The following is a 17,808-nucleotide window of genomic DNA, read 5'->3' on the forward strand; positions in this document are numbered from 1 at the left end:
CTACATTTAACAGATTAAAAAAAACTGGATGCTTTGTTTCATGGCAAAGCCTTGTGTCTTAAGAGTGCCACAGTCCTGAGTATGGTCGATGTCTTCACACTTTCCTGAATTCACTCCTTTGCTTTCATGTTCCTTCTGCGAGCTGACAGCTTTTTGCTCCATGGAGTTATGGGCAAGTGGGACAGGTGATGGAATGGAGCGAGGTGGGGAAAAGGTACAATTTCAACCCATGTTCATGCATTGCTGATTAAACTGCACTCTGATCCTTGAGGGTTGTCATTTAAACTAATTGAACAAAGAAGTGGGTCTCTGACTGGAAGGAACTTTTCCCTCCTGGTGATTTGATTTAAACGTCTCTGGTTCCTATACCTCCGATTCCAAGCTTAAAATCCTTGCACATTTTCTCAAACGAGGGGAATTGTCGCCTGCTCTTCTAGACTCCAGCTGAAGGCTGCCCTTGGCCCGTGTTCCAAGATGGAAGGTCTTGCCTACGGGCTGTCTCAGAGCGCTGTCCTGGTGCATAGCCCTTTTTTCCAAATACTTCATGCGAACGCCTCTGTCACAGGACCAATGGCCAGGTTCAGTCAACCAGCTGTGATGTTGCGAGCCCCACCTTTGCTGCCAGACGTACAGTGAGGGCTTGGGCCATGAATGGTGCTGCAGTGCAAGGGAGGCGCATCTCAGGCTCACTGAGCTTTGCAGGCAGGCCTCTCTGTAGGAGGGGAGCTTAGCAGACAGCGAGTGCTTTAGCTTCCTGGGTGAACTGTGCTCCGAGTGCATTTCCCTGTGGCCTGAGAATCCTTCCCTCACTTTGGGAGCTTTCCCAGTGGGTTCTAGCCTCTCACTGTCACAGCTATGGAATAAGCCAGCAATTTCTCCTTGTGATCTTGACTTAAAGTTTCCTAATTTGACCTGAAGTCTTGTGGTTTCCTCCGCGTCCTTTGTTGCTCTAATGTATGATGATCGCCTGGTCTGCGGGGGTAATTGCTCTGGCTGTAGCCCAGGGTAACACCTGCTGCAGGAGCTGTGGTCTCGCTGCTTGGGATACGACATTGAAGGGCGAAGATTTCTTGCAAGCCATCTCTCATCCATTCCAACGCAAGGTATTTGGGTAGGCACCATATCTGGCCCACTCTGAACGCCCACACTTCCTGCTGGGTGGGGTAACCTCCTGCCAGGCAAGGGAAGTCTCCTCCTGAAATATTTTCTATTGTAGATATTCTGTAAATATTCATGACTGTAAATAAATGGGATATTAGGGTTCTTCCCCTCATCAAATTCCTTGCCGTATTGGGAAAGCGCAGGGAGTTGACGAGGAAGACTAGGATGTGGGATAAGTTGATTGCCGCTTGCCCTGCGTTTGTATTTAATAACTGCCTGATCTGGCCAGCCTGTCTCCTGCACGGGACGTGTCCTGACAGCAGTGAGTGGGGGTAAAACAAATGTTCGATGTCTTGGCACCGAGGGGGTGCGGGCTGATTGTCCCCTGGCAGCAAGTCTGCTGTCGGTGACGTATGCACCTTTGATATTCTGCGATGGGCCTTGAGGAAGGTAACTGGAAATGTTATTGCCTGCAGGTGCCCCAGGCTCCGTTGCCACTGTACCGCTCTCTGCGGCACTTCCACTGTTTGTGGCCGAGGCCAAGTCTTTGGCTGCTTGCAGCATCTTCAACATGTCAGCTTGGGAGAAGTTGGAAGAAATGATGGGAGATGCAATGTGAAGTGGGCTGGGGACCACATGGACACCACTGAAACAGCTGTAAACACCCTGGAACAGAGTTGAAACACTTGTTAGTATTCAGTACAACTTCAACGATGAACCCAATAGTTTCATACATATCAAGCAGCTGCAGGAACAGGTTTTCATTTACAGCTTCCAAGAGTGAAGGCTCGAACATTTGACTTTCTTAATGGGAGATGGATTTATTTCATAGAAATAAATCAGGACTTTCTTAGCATGGGCGAGGCACGGTGTACGTACAGCATGAGGACGATATCGAGTAAACTCTGTTCTACACTCGCCACAGGAAGCAGTTACATTTTAAACAGTAGTTGTGTCCATTTCTGAACAGTTACAAAGATGCCGGTCATGGTGTTTTGAAAAGTAAGAAGGAAAAATTGCCATCATTTGACAGTTTTGAAAAAAATATGTACCTCAAACACTGGGGATTAGGGAGATGAGATTTGGGGAATAAAGTCAATTTGAATTTATATCTGGAAGGATTCCGATTTACACGTGGCTTTGGATTAAGAACAAAGCAGAATTAATAAGTCAAAAACAAAGGTTGGGGTCAACTACTGCCCTAAGGTGAGACCCCACTCGTTAACTGTCTCGTGCTCCAAAGTCTCGTTCTGAACTTGTTTTGATTGCATGCGATGTGCAATTTCCTTGGCTTTAGGAGCCGTTTGGGAAATTATAGTTGGGACAATTCTACATTCCTTCCTGGTTCATTTAAATCTCTGCGATGGAAATCTCCCAGCCCTGCAAGTGTCTCGCTGCTCGATGCTTTTATTTTTCTCACTACTGTGACTACACTTGGTCTCTAACCCTGTTTGGGAAGCTCCCAGTATAACCTGAGGTGCTCGGTCGTTAAGCAGTCATTCCTTTACATTGAGTACTTTCTACTATTTACTATTTGAGAAAGGTGGAGAGGAACACTGACAAAATTATATAGCACTTATCTTAACGTTTGCTGTTCAAACAAACTAGAGCCATTATGGTGAGGTGACACTTTTACTGATTAGAGACCCAACATAGAAAGGCAACGATATCTGACATACAACCCTCTCATCTAGTAAATGTGATGTAAAGTTAGCATTTAAAAAGTCTGTCAAAATCCTTTTAATTTTCAGGAAGGCTAGACCACCCTCATTTACCTAACAAAACTTGTGTGTTCCTGTTGATTGTAATAACACTAGTTTTTTGAACAGCTTTATGATCTCTTTGCATTTCCCCACCTCTCAGAATTGATCCAGTTTTAGAATTGTGCATTTTTCACCCACAAGTTGTTGGTGTCATTGGCACAAACATTGCTCATTTCATGTTGGTAAGATGCCACCCTGCACCATACTACGGAAATTCCATGGCTGGGGGGGGGAGATCCAAAATTTGACTCTAAGATGAGTCTTGGAGTCAATACATGATCCCACACAAATCATCCACACTGACCAACATGTCCCAGCTAAGCTAGTCCCATTTACTCCTGTTTGATCCTTGTATGTCTATAAAACTTTCCGATCCATGTACCTGTCCCAAATGTCTTCTAAATGTTTTGATTGAAAGATTGATTGAGAGGGACAGAATGGAAACAGGCCCATCAGCCCACCAAGCAGACCATCGATTACCCATTCACATTAGTTCAATGTAATACTACTTGCGCATCCACTCCATATACATTGAGTGCAATATACAGAGGCCAAGTAACCTATATACCTTCCCATGGGAAACCTTTGGGATGCAGGAGGAAACTGAAGCACCCGGAAGAAATCCATGGTCACAGGGTGAAGATGCAAACTCCACAGAGACAGCATCCAAGATCAGGAATGAACCCGGGTCTGAGGTGCTGTGAGGCAGCAGCTCTACCAGCTGGTATTCCTAAGTCATGGTGGTGTAAAACTTGGAGGGGAACCTAGAGGTGATGGGAGTATCAGACACTCTTATTCTTGTGGGTAGACATTGTGAGTTTGTGAGATGCTATGGGGAAAGTTGCTGTAGTGTGTTTTTAGTGCTCTCTGTTGCATTGTGCAAGGAAGTTATCTTTGAGATGGTTGATGAAGGCTGGTGGAATAGATTGCTTCCTGAGTGGTACTGAGACACTCGGGAGCTGTTGGAGCTGCACTCGTCCAGGCAAGTGATCAGGATGTCGTTATTCCCCTGATTTATAGATGCTGGAAAGGCTTTGGGGTATCAGCAGGACAATTGCCTTCTGACATGCTATTTCCTCAGTGTTTTTGTGTTTGCTTCAATTTTGGGTCCTTGGCACAAACAATATGCTTCCTCATATTTATTTACATCTGTCCACAGGTCATTTGATTCACCAAGTGCGTGCCATCACTCAGCAATCCCATTGCCCCACTTATTCCCTTGTCATTTATCCGCGCTCTCTCATGCCCATCAACTGCGCTCGGATCCACTTGCCAGCCACCCACACTGCGAGTAATTTAAGAGGACAATTAACCTCCCAACCAGTGTGTCTTTTGAGATGGAGGATGAAACTGAAGCTCCTAGGGTGAGAATGATTTGTGATTCAACCAGTAATGAGATTGAACGGAGATATGACATTTGGGCTCAGCGGTAGCATGGAACATCTATATTTATCCTGAATATAGTTGTTTTACAAAGAGGATAAAATTTTACACATGTTGCTTTTAACATTGAATAATTGCTAACTTTGTTAAAGTGCTACATGTCTGAATATTGTGTAATTACCTCCATGTGGAGTAGCTGTGTTTGCTACTGCCTGAGCCTCTGTCAAGTGTGCGTTGCACTGACTACCAGAGCTGAGGGTGTGCTGTTCTCCATTAAGTGATGAGGCGGTTCAGTATGAGCCCTAGGGTTCTATAGACCCGACCAGGGTTTGGATACGTAAAGGCAGATTTCTGTGGTTGTTAAAGGTGTGTTTAAGAAAATGGTCAGGAATGTACTATCTAAGAATTGGACTTTCGCAAAAACTTATAAGCGTAGCATGAGCAAGAGCTTATCTTATGAAATGCTGGATTTGGTGTCTTGAGTCATGGAGGTAAAATGGAATGTGGATTTGGACACCAACTTGGTTCATTATGGTGTCCCAATTAACCAGAATAAATATTTATTACAGTAGCTTCATAAACTCTGAGCACTGAGATGAGACACTATTACCAGTGGGAGTAAGTGGCAATGAGTAAAACAAATCAAACCATCGTGTTAATAAATGGTTGAAGTGACCACAATTGGATCACATTATACAAGAAGAATATGTCAGCTAATTGACAAAGGGTGTCTACACATTATCAAAAGCAACCATGACAGGTGTGGTTCAATCACCCTGACCTCATGAAGTTGTTGCAATCATGTGCTGGTGGTGTCAGCAGTACAAGTCAACCCGTTCACAATACAATCAGTGGCGGACTGGGTCTAAAAATATTGGTTGCCAGGAGACAAAGGGGACCCACTTCATCAGGGGCCCACTTGCCATCGGGCAAGCTGACACCCTGGCCAGTCCGCCACTGAATACAATGACTCTCACATGCTGTGGCATCCTGGAATTAATTTGCCTGGAGTGAGCTCTTTCCCGACTTGAAGTCTTTCATTTGGTCACTCTTCCCCATGCACCTTACCCTGCTGACAGCCAACAGATAATCCGTTTTGCCGGCTTCCTTCACGAGGTGCCTCAGCTTCCAGTACACCAAATGCTCCCAGGCAAAGACGAGCAGGCTGAGGCCCATGGCCACGAGCAGCATGTAGAACACACCAGCCATGTTATCGATATCCAGTTTGCTGCTCATCGCTTCGTTCTTCTCCTTCTCACAGATCCCTGTCAGCCAGACAATGTGTAGCTTGTGTATATCACCTGCAGATGATGAAATACTCTGGTTTGAGTGGGCCGGGAGATGCGGTGAAGTGAATGATCGATGAAGTGGTGGAATGGTAACAGTTGTGTGAATGGAAAATAAAGTATTATAGTGAGCAGAAAATGGAAGGGTAAGAGTGAGCTGTGAGCAGGACAGTGAGTGAGATTGAATGGGTTTGTATAGTACAGTTGAATATTTACAGCAAAGTAGACATTGTTTATCTAACCCCACCAACAAATCCTCTTTCTTTCCTCCTCATCTGTATCTGGCTTTTCCTTAAATGCATCTTTATTTCTGGGCTGCACCAACTGCAGCTTGGGTGAAACAGCTCCAGACTTCAACCAGAATGAAGAAGCTTTTCCCAATTTACCTGATCAGTGACTATCTAATCCTGATGCTCCCCAGGTTTCTACACCAGTTTTCTTCAGGCACCCAGCCCCTGCTTATCCATAACCTCTCCTCTCTGGGATGCTCCTCTTGCTTTACGAAGCTCCCCCTCTCTTTACTAAGCTTCTGTTCACCTGCCCTATTTGACTTGGCATCCATGCTGGACTTGGTCTCTGAGTTTTTGCTACTGATTATGCTGGGCTGAATGGTGCAAAAGGCCAATGTTCATCATCATTCACTTCCCCCATTGGCACCCACTCCCTGGTGAAATGGGGGCTAGAGCCTCGAGCTTACCATCACCCAGGAACTGTAGCAGGGCCAGATCGATGGCCCGCTTCCATTTAGAATTTTTCTGCATAGCGATACCATAACCAGTGGTGGAAAATACCTTCCCACTTCCAATGGTCACCAGCTTGCAGCCTTCATCCTTCCCAGCCATGTAATTGAGAACAGCTGCATCGTAAATAAAAGCATCAAGCTTCCTGTAAGAGAGAAATACATCAGCTGGAAAGAGGATTTAATTTACATGATATTCATATTTGAGATGGGAGTGTTGCTGCCAAGTCCATGCCTAATTCCGCTTGAGAAATGTTGGTGAGTCCCTGACAATGAAGCACCAGTGATTTAATGACACCCAACAACTGCAACCCCACTCACTTTCTCTGGAGCAAAGGTGCAGCTGTAATACGATGTTTGTGTCTAATCCACACATGTCTGCTTTGGAGGTACATGGAATGATCTGTGTTTCAGTCCTAAGTTGTGTCAGTGCTTCATCTTTACTGCGACATCCACTGCACCAGTGCTACTTCCTGCAGATTTTAAAGATTTCATTACTTCTGTTGCCAATTTCCACCCTGCTCTCACCTTCATGTTGTCCATCTCAGACTTTTCTTATTCCAGATCTCTTTGTCTCCATCTTGCAATAGGTTAGTGACAAACTTACATTACAAGCCTACAGAATCCCACAGTTACTTTGACTGTTCCTCATCCCACCCTGCTGTCTGTAAGTGCTCTATTCCATTCCCCTGGTTCCACCATTTCCATAGTATTTGCATTGAGGAGACTTTCCAGAGGTGCCCAAGTATTTTGCATACGGTAGCCTCCCCTCTATCATGGTGGGCTATCCTTGACTGCATATCATCTATTTCCCCTATACTTCTCACCTCAGTCCTGTCCAGATAAATGAAATGTTCCCCTGGCCCTCATCCTCCACCCCACTGGCTTCTGTATTCAATGGATTATCCATTGCTATTTCCACCAGCCTCAGCAACATTCCACCATAAGATGGCACAGTGGCGCAGCGGTAGAGTTGCTGCCTTACAGCGCCAGAGGCCGGGGTTCGATCCTGACTATGGATGCTGTCTGTACGGAGTCTGGACGTTCTCCTCGTGACCGCATAGGTTTTCTCCGAGATCTTCGGTTTCCTCCCACACTCCAAAGACGTACAGGTATGTAGGTAAATTGGCTTGGTTAATGTAAAAATTGCCCCTCGTGTGTGTAGGATTGTGTTAATATGTGGGAATCGCTGGTCACCTCAGTGGGCCGAACGGCCTGTTTCTGTGTTGTGTCTCTAAACTAAGTCCATTCCTCTCTCCTTTCAACCTTTTAAAGGGAATGTTCCCTTCGTGCTGCCCTGGTCCACTCCTCTGTCTCCATCCACCACTCCTGTTCTTACGACAACTGCAAGATATGTCAGACCTGCCCTTTTCCTCTTTTTCCGCCATCCAGAGGCCCAAACATTCCTTGGAGTGCAAGAAAATCGCACTAGACCTGCAAGGAATGTGCATCTCGGACTTGCTGTCTATGGGCAGGGCAGGGCCTGCATCATTTGCTGCAGCGCTTTGAATTGAATTGATCATTGTATAATCTTCAGCAAACATCCGCACTTCAGACCATGCATCTTGGTGAACTGATGAAGCTGCTGAAGTGGATGAGGCACTTCTGGAGTGATGCCCTGGGGCTGAGATCCATCAGCCACAACTATCTTCGTTTGTGTGAGATTCCTACCATTAGTGTGGGGAGTTTAGATTAATAATTGTCACTTGTACCAAGGCACAGTAAAGACTCTACATGATTACAATCAAGCCATCCACTGTGTACAGATTCAGACTAACGTGTGAAGCGTTTAGTGCAAGATAAAGTCCAATGAAGAAATGCTGCTGCGATTGAAATAAAGATTTAAAAGAGTGGAGTGATTGTAGTGTATGATAGCAGATCCACCTCTGGGACCAGTATGCAAAGAGCCACCTTGATTGGTGCCATCTTGATTGGTGGTGTAAGAGGAACAGGAGGAGCCTATTGAACCAAGACCAGGGGTGGGGAACGTGCGGCCTTCTAGGCCATTAAGTGCGGGCTTTTGAATGAATCCACATTTTGCAGAACAAATCCTTTTATTTTTATTAATATGTTTTTGTTCGTCTTCTTATTTTTATTTTAATCTTAAAATGAACGTATTTAAAATACCAAAGAGTAAAAGAAGATTCAACAAAATAATCCTCCCCGACTGAATTAAAACATTAGTAATAATGTACATTTTGAAGTATATCTAATTGAAGTTTCATGGATGTGGCCTTATTAGATCACAGCTAACTTAATGCGGCATTCCAACATGAAAAGGTTCCCCACCCCTGCCTTAGACTAGTCTCCAGCATTTAATCAGATCATAGATAACAATCTCTTCTTCTCCAACCTGCCTTGATTATTAAATAAATACATTTCTTTGATACATTTCTTGCAAGGTAGGTTGCTGGTGTGACTTTGAACTGATTCCTGGCCTGTTTGTTTGCAAGGGAACAGGTGAGGAGTTCCAGATTTCCAGCACTCAGATTGGTCAAGATCCATTCGTAAGCGATACCCTTGTTTATGAATTATCGAGGAAATCGTATTTCATTTAATCCCATTTTGTCTTCAATGCTTGGAATGACTAGTCTATGTAAAATGTCCTTGTGATTAACACTTGTATGCCCTGAATCACATTTGTGAAGCTGTACTGACTCCAGATAGTGTGTGCAGTACACAGTCCCTGCAATTGCTTCTGCAGGACTGCACTGGAACAAAGAGTAGACAGATGGATGAAGTCCCTCTGGTCCATCCATCTGCTCCATCTAATGTGATTGTCATTCCTTGAATGTACAAGGGGAATAAATCCGGGAGATGTTTCTTAAAACTGGGACGAGATTATTCTGCTTCCAGCTGTTATAAGAGATTATTCTGACACCAGCTGTTATAAGAGGTGAGTCAACTCCAGCCTGAATCAGCGAAGCACTTCAGTGAGTTGGGCATCCACCAGGTAAAAGGTAACTTTTCCAGAGACCTGGATAAGAAATTATCTCCAGGCTACAAACTGGCCCTTGCCGTGCACAACTTAAAATAATGATCAAAGAGTAAAACACTGCCAACGCTGAAAAACTTAAATTAAAAAAAACATAAAACACTCAGCAGGTCTAACAGCGTATGGGGAGGGAGAAATAGATCTGTGAGGGACCTTTCTCATACTATAGGATGGCGAATACCTGGAGTGCAATGGTGGAGCAAATAGTGGAAACAGGAAGGCTGAGAGCATTTGGGGTGTTTAGATGAAGACGTGAATGACCTTGGCATCAAAGGCTATTATAACACCAGAGAAAGGCCATTCAGACCACTGGCTCTCTTAAGCAGTGCAGTCTGGCCCATTCTCCTGCCTTGCTACTGTAGCCCTCCCTGCAGGTTAGTTTCCCTTGATCACTGATCCACTTTGTGTTTGAAATTGTCAATCTCTACTCTCATCACCCACACAGGCAACAGCTGGCAAGTCATCAGCACTGATGTGTTAAAGTTCATACCAACCCCACCACTGAATTGTCCTGACCTCGGGATGTTTCACAGAGGAAGAGGACTTAACTTTCTGGTGCCTTTCCCCCGCAGTGGAAATGTTTTGATTCTGCTGTGGGGGGATGTTTGTGTTGAACTCTAATATGTTGTGTCCATTTTTATTCATTTTTTTTTTAAAAACCTTTTTCTATGGTTTGCAATGGAACTTATTATTATTTAAATTATGTAAAGCGTTTTGGGGTCAATGCAAATTGGCTTAAAATGCGCTATATAAATAAAGTTTACTTACTTACTTACTTACTTCAGTGGTCCTTTCACCAGTCCTTCCACAAACAACTGATGAAAGTATTTTTTTAATCTTACCTGAACCAGCCGTCATCTTGGGCTGTCACTGGCACCGTGTGCATGGTAGAGGGCAGGGGGGTGGGCTTGGAGAAACCCACCCAGATACCTGCTACTAACGTGACCCACAGCTTACCCTGATTTCAAGTTGTCCAGAGCATCTTCCACGGAGCGCTGGTTGTATCTGGTCATATAGGGATGCATGTTTGGGTAGTTGTTTTTGATGTTCCTCTCAGTGCTGCCATTGGGGACCGTGCCAAATCTGAACGCTGGGTATTGATCCTGGGGTTTCTGAAACTGTTCATGACAAAGTAACATTGTAATGTCAATTACTGACCTACAAATCCACCTTCATTCCACTTATACCTAGTACGGACTCCTAGAAAAACAGGAGCCACTGCAGGATTCTTGCTCAAGTATATGTCTACACCTCCACCTCCAACCCCCCCCCCCCCCCAAAACATGTATTTGAACATAATCTCTGCAGAGGTGAGGAGTTATGGCTTAAGTGACAGAACTTGTGCTTCCCACTAGCGAGGGATCTATACATGAGCAAAAGCAAATGTTTGCCCAATGAAAACTGAGACTTGCATAGCACCCTTAACACCCCCAGATTCCTGTCACTGCCTGAGCCTCCTTGTCTAAGAAACCCCAAAACTCTGACATTGCAAAAATTGCCTTGGTCCCCATGAATAACATCAGATGACATCCCAGGCTTTCCCACACCCTGAGACTCCAATAACTGTCCCAAATAAAGATTCATCTTGTACAGCAGCAGAACACCAATGTGCCAAAGCTCTAATTGATGGTCTGCAAGTGTTATTAACAACCCAGGGAAACCTTGCAAACGGGAGCTACCCCTTGGTACGCCGAGGTACACCTTAAAATCAGACGTACACCACAAAAGTAAGAGATGTTGTAACACCACTCAACATCTCACATTGTTCCTTAACAACTAAGTGTTCACTTCACAAGTTCAGGCAGTCTAACAGAGTCTACAAAACACATACTCCTCTTGCCACCTAGAAGCATTGTAACAAACAGAGACAATGCTAGATCCTCAGGAGGCCACTTTACTAACAAACTCAACTAAATATCACAGAGACACAAGAAACTGCAGACACTGGACCTTGAGCAACAAACAAAATGCTGGAGGAACTCATGAGGTCAGACAGCATCTGTGCAGGGAATGGACAAGTGACATTTTGGTCAGGACCATTCTTCAGAGAGATCGTGTGGGTGGAGGGGGGGGGGGGGGGGGAAGCTGGTAAAGGGAGTTGGGAATGAGGCAAGGCCTGGTAAGTGATAGATGGATGCGGATTGGGGGGGGACGGGGGGAGGTGGAAGATTGCAACCTTCACGTGGTCCGCCCTGTTTCGACGAATACAATCAACCTGGCGTGCACAATCAAATAAGATCAAATAGAACAAGTTGTCCTACAACTTTAGGCTGTGCACGCCATATGCAAGAAGAAGAAGAAGATGTGGGGGGGGGTTCATTGGCAGATGGCTGGAGTAAGTGACAAAGGTGAGAGATGAAATGGAGACAAAAGGATATCAGATAAGGCAAGGGAGTAATAGAGAAATGAGGTCTCGGGGATGGGAGGTGAGCGTACGAAGGAGGGAATCTCCTTTCACACATTGAAAATCCCCTGAAAACAAGGAACTCCCTGGAACAAACCCAGAATTGTCTGTGAGAAATCCATTACCCGTAACACATAAGGATGCCCCTGAACAAACCAGGTCGCTCCTGTTAACAGTCCAAGACTCCATTAACAGTGGAGACACATGGTCACACGAGGCAACTCCCCAGAATTATCCAGGAAACTACCCTTAACGCAGGATTAAGGGAATCAGGATAAGATGAAACTCCCCGTCAGCAGCTGACACATAAACACAATGAGACCATCTCACACCCACAGATATCTCTGAGCAAACCATTCACCAAGGTGATAATTTACCTCCCTGAGGCTGCCCTTCACATCTTTGGCCAGAAGGAGGCGGTGGTGATCTTGGTGGCGATGGAAGGGTTGTTTGTACTGAGGGCCCCGAGCTATGAATTTACAGTTCCCTTTGTGACAAGATTGGATGGGATCTAGAGGTGGGAGTGGACCTGTGTGACGGGGCAGTGTAGTTTGGGTAAGGTTGGTCCTTACCTTTCTGTCGCTGAGACCCGAGACTGTGTCGATAAACTGCTCTTGGATCATGAACGCTGCCAAGTTCGCTGTGTAACTCGCCAGGAAAATGACAGCGAAGAAGGCCCAGATTAAGACCATGATTTTGCTGGTTGTGCCTTTAGGATTTTCAATAGGAACAGAGTTGTTGAAGACCAATGCCCAGAGAAGCCACACCGATTTGCCGATGGTAAATGTTGGGCCCCCTGTGACTGTGGAGAGACGGACAGACACACAGTGAGAACAGTTTTCAGCCTGTTCTTTCATCCACTTCCTACTCTACAACGAGCCACAAACAAGTTGTCTGTACCCTGGTCTGTTCTTGTTTGTTTAGCTTCATTTATTATTGTCACATGTACTGAGGTGCAGTGAAAAACTTGTTTGCGTGCTATCCAAAGAAAAGACTACACATGATTACAATCAAGCCATCCATGATGCACAGATGAAGCATAAATGGTACAACATTGGTGTAAGATAAAGATCTCTAATGAGGCAGAGGGGAGGTCAGGAATGCACTCTCGCTGATGAGAAGACCATTCATTTGGCTGATAACAGCTGGGAAGAAACTGTCCCTGAATCTGGAGCCGTGCGTTTTTAAACTTCTGTACATCTGGCCTGATGGGAGAGGGGAGAAGAGGGAGTGACTGGGATGAGACTGGTTCTTAATCTATGCTGGGGCAGCGTGAAGTGTAGATGGAGTCAATGGAAGGGAGGTTGGATTGCGTGATGATCTATGCTGCGTCCACAACTCTCTGGAGCTGGTCCCAAACCAGTCTGTGGAGGACCCTGATAAAATGCTTTCTATGGTACATCTGTAGAAGTTGGTGAGGGTTGTTGGGGACATACTAATCTTCCTAAGCCTTCTAAGAAAATAGAGGTGCTGGTCTGCTTTCTTGGCCATAGCTTCAACGTGGCTGGTCCAGGACAATCTTTACTTCTAAGAACTTGAAGCTTTCGATCATCTCTACTTCAGCGCCATCAATGTACGCAGGTGAGTGTGTACTGCTTCGCTTCCTGAAGTCAATCACAATCTCCTCTGTCTTGCTGACATTGAGGGGGAGGCTGTTCTCTTGACACCAAGTTACAAGGATCTCCTTTCTGTACTCTGTCTTGTCATCGTTTGATATCTGGCCCACTACGGTGGTGTAGGAAAGAACTGCAGATGCTGGTTTAAATCGAAGATAGACACAAAATGCTGGAGTAACTCAGCCGGACAAGCAGCATCTCTGGAGAGAAGGAATGGGTGACATTTTGGGTCGAGTCTGAAGAAGGGTCTCGATCCGAAACGTCACCCTTTCCTTCTCTCCAGAGATGCTGCCTGTCCCGCTATGGTGGTATCGTCTGCGAACTTGAAAATTGAGTTGGATTGGTACTTGGCTGCACAGTCGTGAGCGTGTAAAGGGCCTGTCCCACGAGCATGCGACTGCATGCGACTGCATGCGACTGCATGCGGCAAGCGCAACCAAATCGGAAGCGGGGGCCGCGCGAAGGTCGAGTGATCCCTGTACAAGTTGACATGAAGCTCCGCACAACTCCATACGGCTCCGGCAATCGAAGTGCGACCGGCCACGCGAGGCCATACGGCTCAAGTGACCACGTTAGGTCGCGCTTGCTGCGTGCAGTCGCATGCTCGTGGGACAGGCCCTTTAGGCGTATAGTAGGGGCTGAGAACAAATCTTTGCAGGGCACCAGTGTTGAGAATTCTCGTAAAGGAGGATTGGTCACTTATCCTCGCTGATTGTGGTCTATTGGTCAGGAAGTCGAGGATCCAGTTGCAGAGGGGAGTGCTGACTTTGAGTTCCACGAGTTTGGAGATGATCTTGGTTGGGTTATTTGAAAGCAGAGCTATAGTTGATGAATAGGAGGCTGTCGTAGATGTCCTTCTTATCCAGGCGCTCCAGTGTAGAGCCAGGAAGATGGCATCAGTCGTGGGCCTGTTGTGGTGGTAGGTGATCTGCAGTGGACCAAGGCTGTTTGGGCGGCTGGAGTAATATGTGCCATAATTACCCCCAACAAACGTTTAATGGAATCACAGTTCTAGATCACTTGAATGGGACCACCATAAATTGGCCAAAGGCAGATGGAATTTAAAAGAAGCAAGTGTGAAGTGATGCCGTATTTGAAGCTAAAGTAGGCAGGGACACAGTGAATGGCTGGTCTCTGAGATGTGCTGTTGAATGGAGAGACCTCGGAGCACAAGTAGATTGTTCCCTGAACGTGGGCCGGTGACACTGGTAGACAGGATGGTGAAGTCGGCATTTGGCACACTGCCTTCATCAGGCATGGCAGTGAGTACGATAGTTGGGACGCCATAAGGGGCAAAAATAACCCAGCCTTCTCCCAGGGTAGGCAAGTCTAAAAGTAGAGGTCATCGGTTAAAGATGAGAGGAAAAAGATTTAAAGGGAATTTGCGGGACAGGTTTTTCACACAGGTGGGTTTATGGTAAAAGCGGTCAGAGGAGACAGGTACATGGATTGAGAACGTCTGAAGGGATGAGGGCCATTTGCAGACAAAAAGGATTAGTTTAGATAGGCATCTTGGCACACATTTACAAGCCTATCGCCCCACCATTTGAGTCTCTGACTGGTAAATGCCTTAAACCATAAATCAAGGCTCTCATCATGAAATAGTGTGATTCAGATACTAGGCTTCCCCAACCTCTCGCCTGCACAAGCCCCCACTACAAGCAGAGCAAGAAACGGACAACTTACTCTTGCCACTCTGAAGGTTGCGGTTGTATCCAACAGGGCTGTAGTACTCGAACACACACACAGTGAGAGCAACGACCATCAGGCACATCACAAACATCATTATCCACACTGCAGGGCTGTAAGGTTCTGTAAAGACAAGAATGGTAGCCCAGTACTTTCCACACAACTCGCCTGGTCCCAACAGCGTCAGTATTCTCCTCCTGCCCAACCCACTGCCCACATGAAGTCCTGTGTGGCATCAGTGGCACTATCTCAGGCCACAATCTCCTCTCATGTCTCTAAAGATCTGGCAGTGGGACTCAGCATCACCAATGTAATCACAAACCAGGAGAGGGCATTGCTGGGGTGTGGCCGCACCCTATCCCCCCCCCCCCCCCCCACCCCACCCCCACCCACCCCCTTTACAAGTGTGCGACTCTTCAACTACCTTGAGGTATGGACCAACACTGCACTGAATGTTACTGCTATTCCACAGAAGCTTGTATATTGCCCAGAGAGGAGAGATTGTCATCCACAGACGCCGACTGATATGCCGGGGTAGTGACCACTACTCCAGGCATGTGTGACCCATCGCAATGAGATGACCATTTACTGACGATGGTTGGCCGCTGTCCACGTCATGTGGCTGCTCTCCTGGTGACATAACCACCGTAACTCCATGTGTCCACCGTCCCAGGAAGACATGATCACTATGTCAGGAAGTTTGCCCTGTCCCACATGCCATTAATCTTCTTTTATTCGGGACCACCTGTCAACACACTAGCCACGTGTGTGCTTGGTGCAACCTAGCAAGCGGCAGGTAGCTGCTGTAAATGGCCTCAGTTGCAACCATGGGACCCAAAGCCACACATTTGTTCAGATGCTTCCATTTCCAATATTGTGCCCTGACTTCCGCTTCCTATATCTGACCTAGTGTACGTCATAAGGCCTGGCCTCCACCATCATGGTTAGACCACATCAATGAGCTCCAGCCCTTCTGCCAGTCAGCGGCTGTCCCTTGGCACCAGAGCGAGATAATTCACTGGAATTGCAGCCCAAATATTTGCAATCGGCGAGGAGAATTATTCAGAAAACTCCTGAGAAGTGAATTGGAACGTACTGTAAACAGAGGATATTCCCGCTCAGTCTGGCAACGGACCACAGGGAAATTGGTAGCATTTGTATATTTTTTTTAGAGCATCACTCCACATCTGATTCTAGAACACACTTCAATGTCAATAATGATAAGCTTTCAGATCTGATGGAGTCGTGAACATTACACGGCTAAAGCTGCATTTCTTACCAAGGAAAGCCGAAGGGGAGACCGTCCCGTTGCTCCGAGCGACCATCACACTAATCCCAGTCTCCACAAATGGAACAGAAAAGCTGACGATCGCAGAACGCTCTTCATTTATGGTGAGGGAGCCGATGGCCATGTCTGCTCTCTGGTAGTAGACCTGCAAATGGAAGCAAAGGCCACAGCAGCCAATATATACTGAGAAGGAGACAGTCTGAACTTAATTAATGTAAATGATTTAGGATTTTTTTAAATTACACTCTAGACTTTAGAGATACAGCATGGTAATAGGCCCTTCGGCCCATCGAGTTCGTGCCGACCAGCGATCCCCATACACTCACGCTATCCTACACACTAGAGACAATTTACAATTTTTTAAAACCTAAGCCAATGAACCTCCAAACCTGTACGTCTTTGGAGTGTAGGAAGAAACCGGAGCACCCGGAGAAAACCTACATAGCCACAGGGTCAACGTGCAAACTCCGTACAGACAACGCATATAGTCAGGATCGAACACTGGACTCTGGCGCTGTAATGCAGCAACTCTACAGCTGCACCACTGTGCCCGTCTCATTGAAGGGAAAATAATTTTAATATGAATGGCTTGTAATTCGTGTGAATGTGGGCGGTGTGTAACTTTTACGGTTAATTGTTAACATTTGTTTTAATTGAGTGGATATTTTTTTAATCTCTTACCTCGACGGAGACATGATATGTTTGTGTATCCTATCACCGCCCGCACTGCGGCCTCACATTGAGAAGTTGGCGGCCTTTGCTGGAGACTGACTTCGGGAGCCTGCGGATTTACCATCGCGGAGCTTGCGATCCCTTTGCCAGGGATCGACCTCGGAGCTCCAACCACGGGAGCCTGCGGACTTTAACATTATGGAGCTCGCAGCTCCTGGTTAGAGACCGACTTCGGGAGCTCCAAGCCGCAGGACCTTCGACCGCCCCGACACGGGAGCTTCGATCGTCCCAACTGTGGATGTTTCGACTGCTCCGACCGCGGGGCGAAAAATGAGGGAGAAAGTTTAGACTTGATTGCCTTCCATCACAGGGAGGAATGTGGGGAATCTGCTGTGGTGGATGTTTATGTTAACTTTTATATAGTTGTGTGTCTTGTTGCTTATTTTTAGTATGGGCGTATGATAATACGAATATCACTGTACCTTAATTGGCACACGTGACCATAAAATACCTTTGAAGCCTTTGGATTATATTTAGAAAAAAGAAAATCTAGATGCTGGAAATCTGAGACAAAAACAGAAAATGCTGGAAGAGCTCACCAGGTCTGGCAGCTTCTGTGGAAGGAGACACAGTCAACATTTCTCATTACTGACTCATCACTTCCTACAATCTCCCATCCACATGGTCCCGTCTTATACTTGCCCAACCCCACTGTCCATTTCAATCTCCTCCTCACTGTTTCATTAAACTTCTCTCATCTTGCCCCCTTATTCAGTCCCTTCCCACCTGCATCTGGGACACCTCACACACTCTCCACCAATTCAAGAACTTCCGATTCCTTATCCTCCAGTGCGCCATCTTCATCAAGGACA

At 46.1% G+C, this 17,808-nt stretch overlaps 1 protein-coding gene across 1 annotated transcript in view; it reads right to left on the reverse strand.

Moving 5' to 3' along the window:
• Window positions 1–363: 363 nt before the first annotated feature.
• grin2c (glutamate ionotropic receptor NMDA type subunit 2C) overlaps window positions 364–17,808 on the reverse strand; it is a 51,615-nt gene continuing 34,170 nt past the window's right edge. Inside the window, exons 6-12 of the mRNA XM_033043976.1 lie at window positions 16,256–16,409; window positions 14,974–15,099; window positions 12,244–12,473; window positions 10,225–10,385; window positions 6,231–6,418; window positions 5,316–5,548; window positions 364–1,767 (exon numbers count right to left, since the gene is read on the reverse strand). Of these exons, the coding sequence (XP_032899867.1) occupies window positions 364–1,767; window positions 5,316–5,548; window positions 6,231–6,418; window positions 10,225–10,385; window positions 12,244–12,473; window positions 14,974–15,099; window positions 16,256–16,409 (2,496 nt within the window). The remainder of the gene's footprint in view (window positions 1,768–5,315; window positions 5,549–6,230; window positions 6,419–10,224; window positions 10,386–12,243; window positions 12,474–14,973; window positions 15,100–16,255; window positions 16,410–17,808) is intronic.

Source organism: Amblyraja radiata, chromosome 26, assembly GCF_010909765.2.
Source record: "Amblyraja radiata isolate CabotCenter1 chromosome 26, sAmbRad1.1.pri, whole genome shotgun sequence".
In the NCBI taxonomy this organism is placed as follows: Eukaryota; Metazoa; Chordata; class Chondrichthyes; order Rajiformes; family Rajidae; genus Amblyraja; species Amblyraja radiata.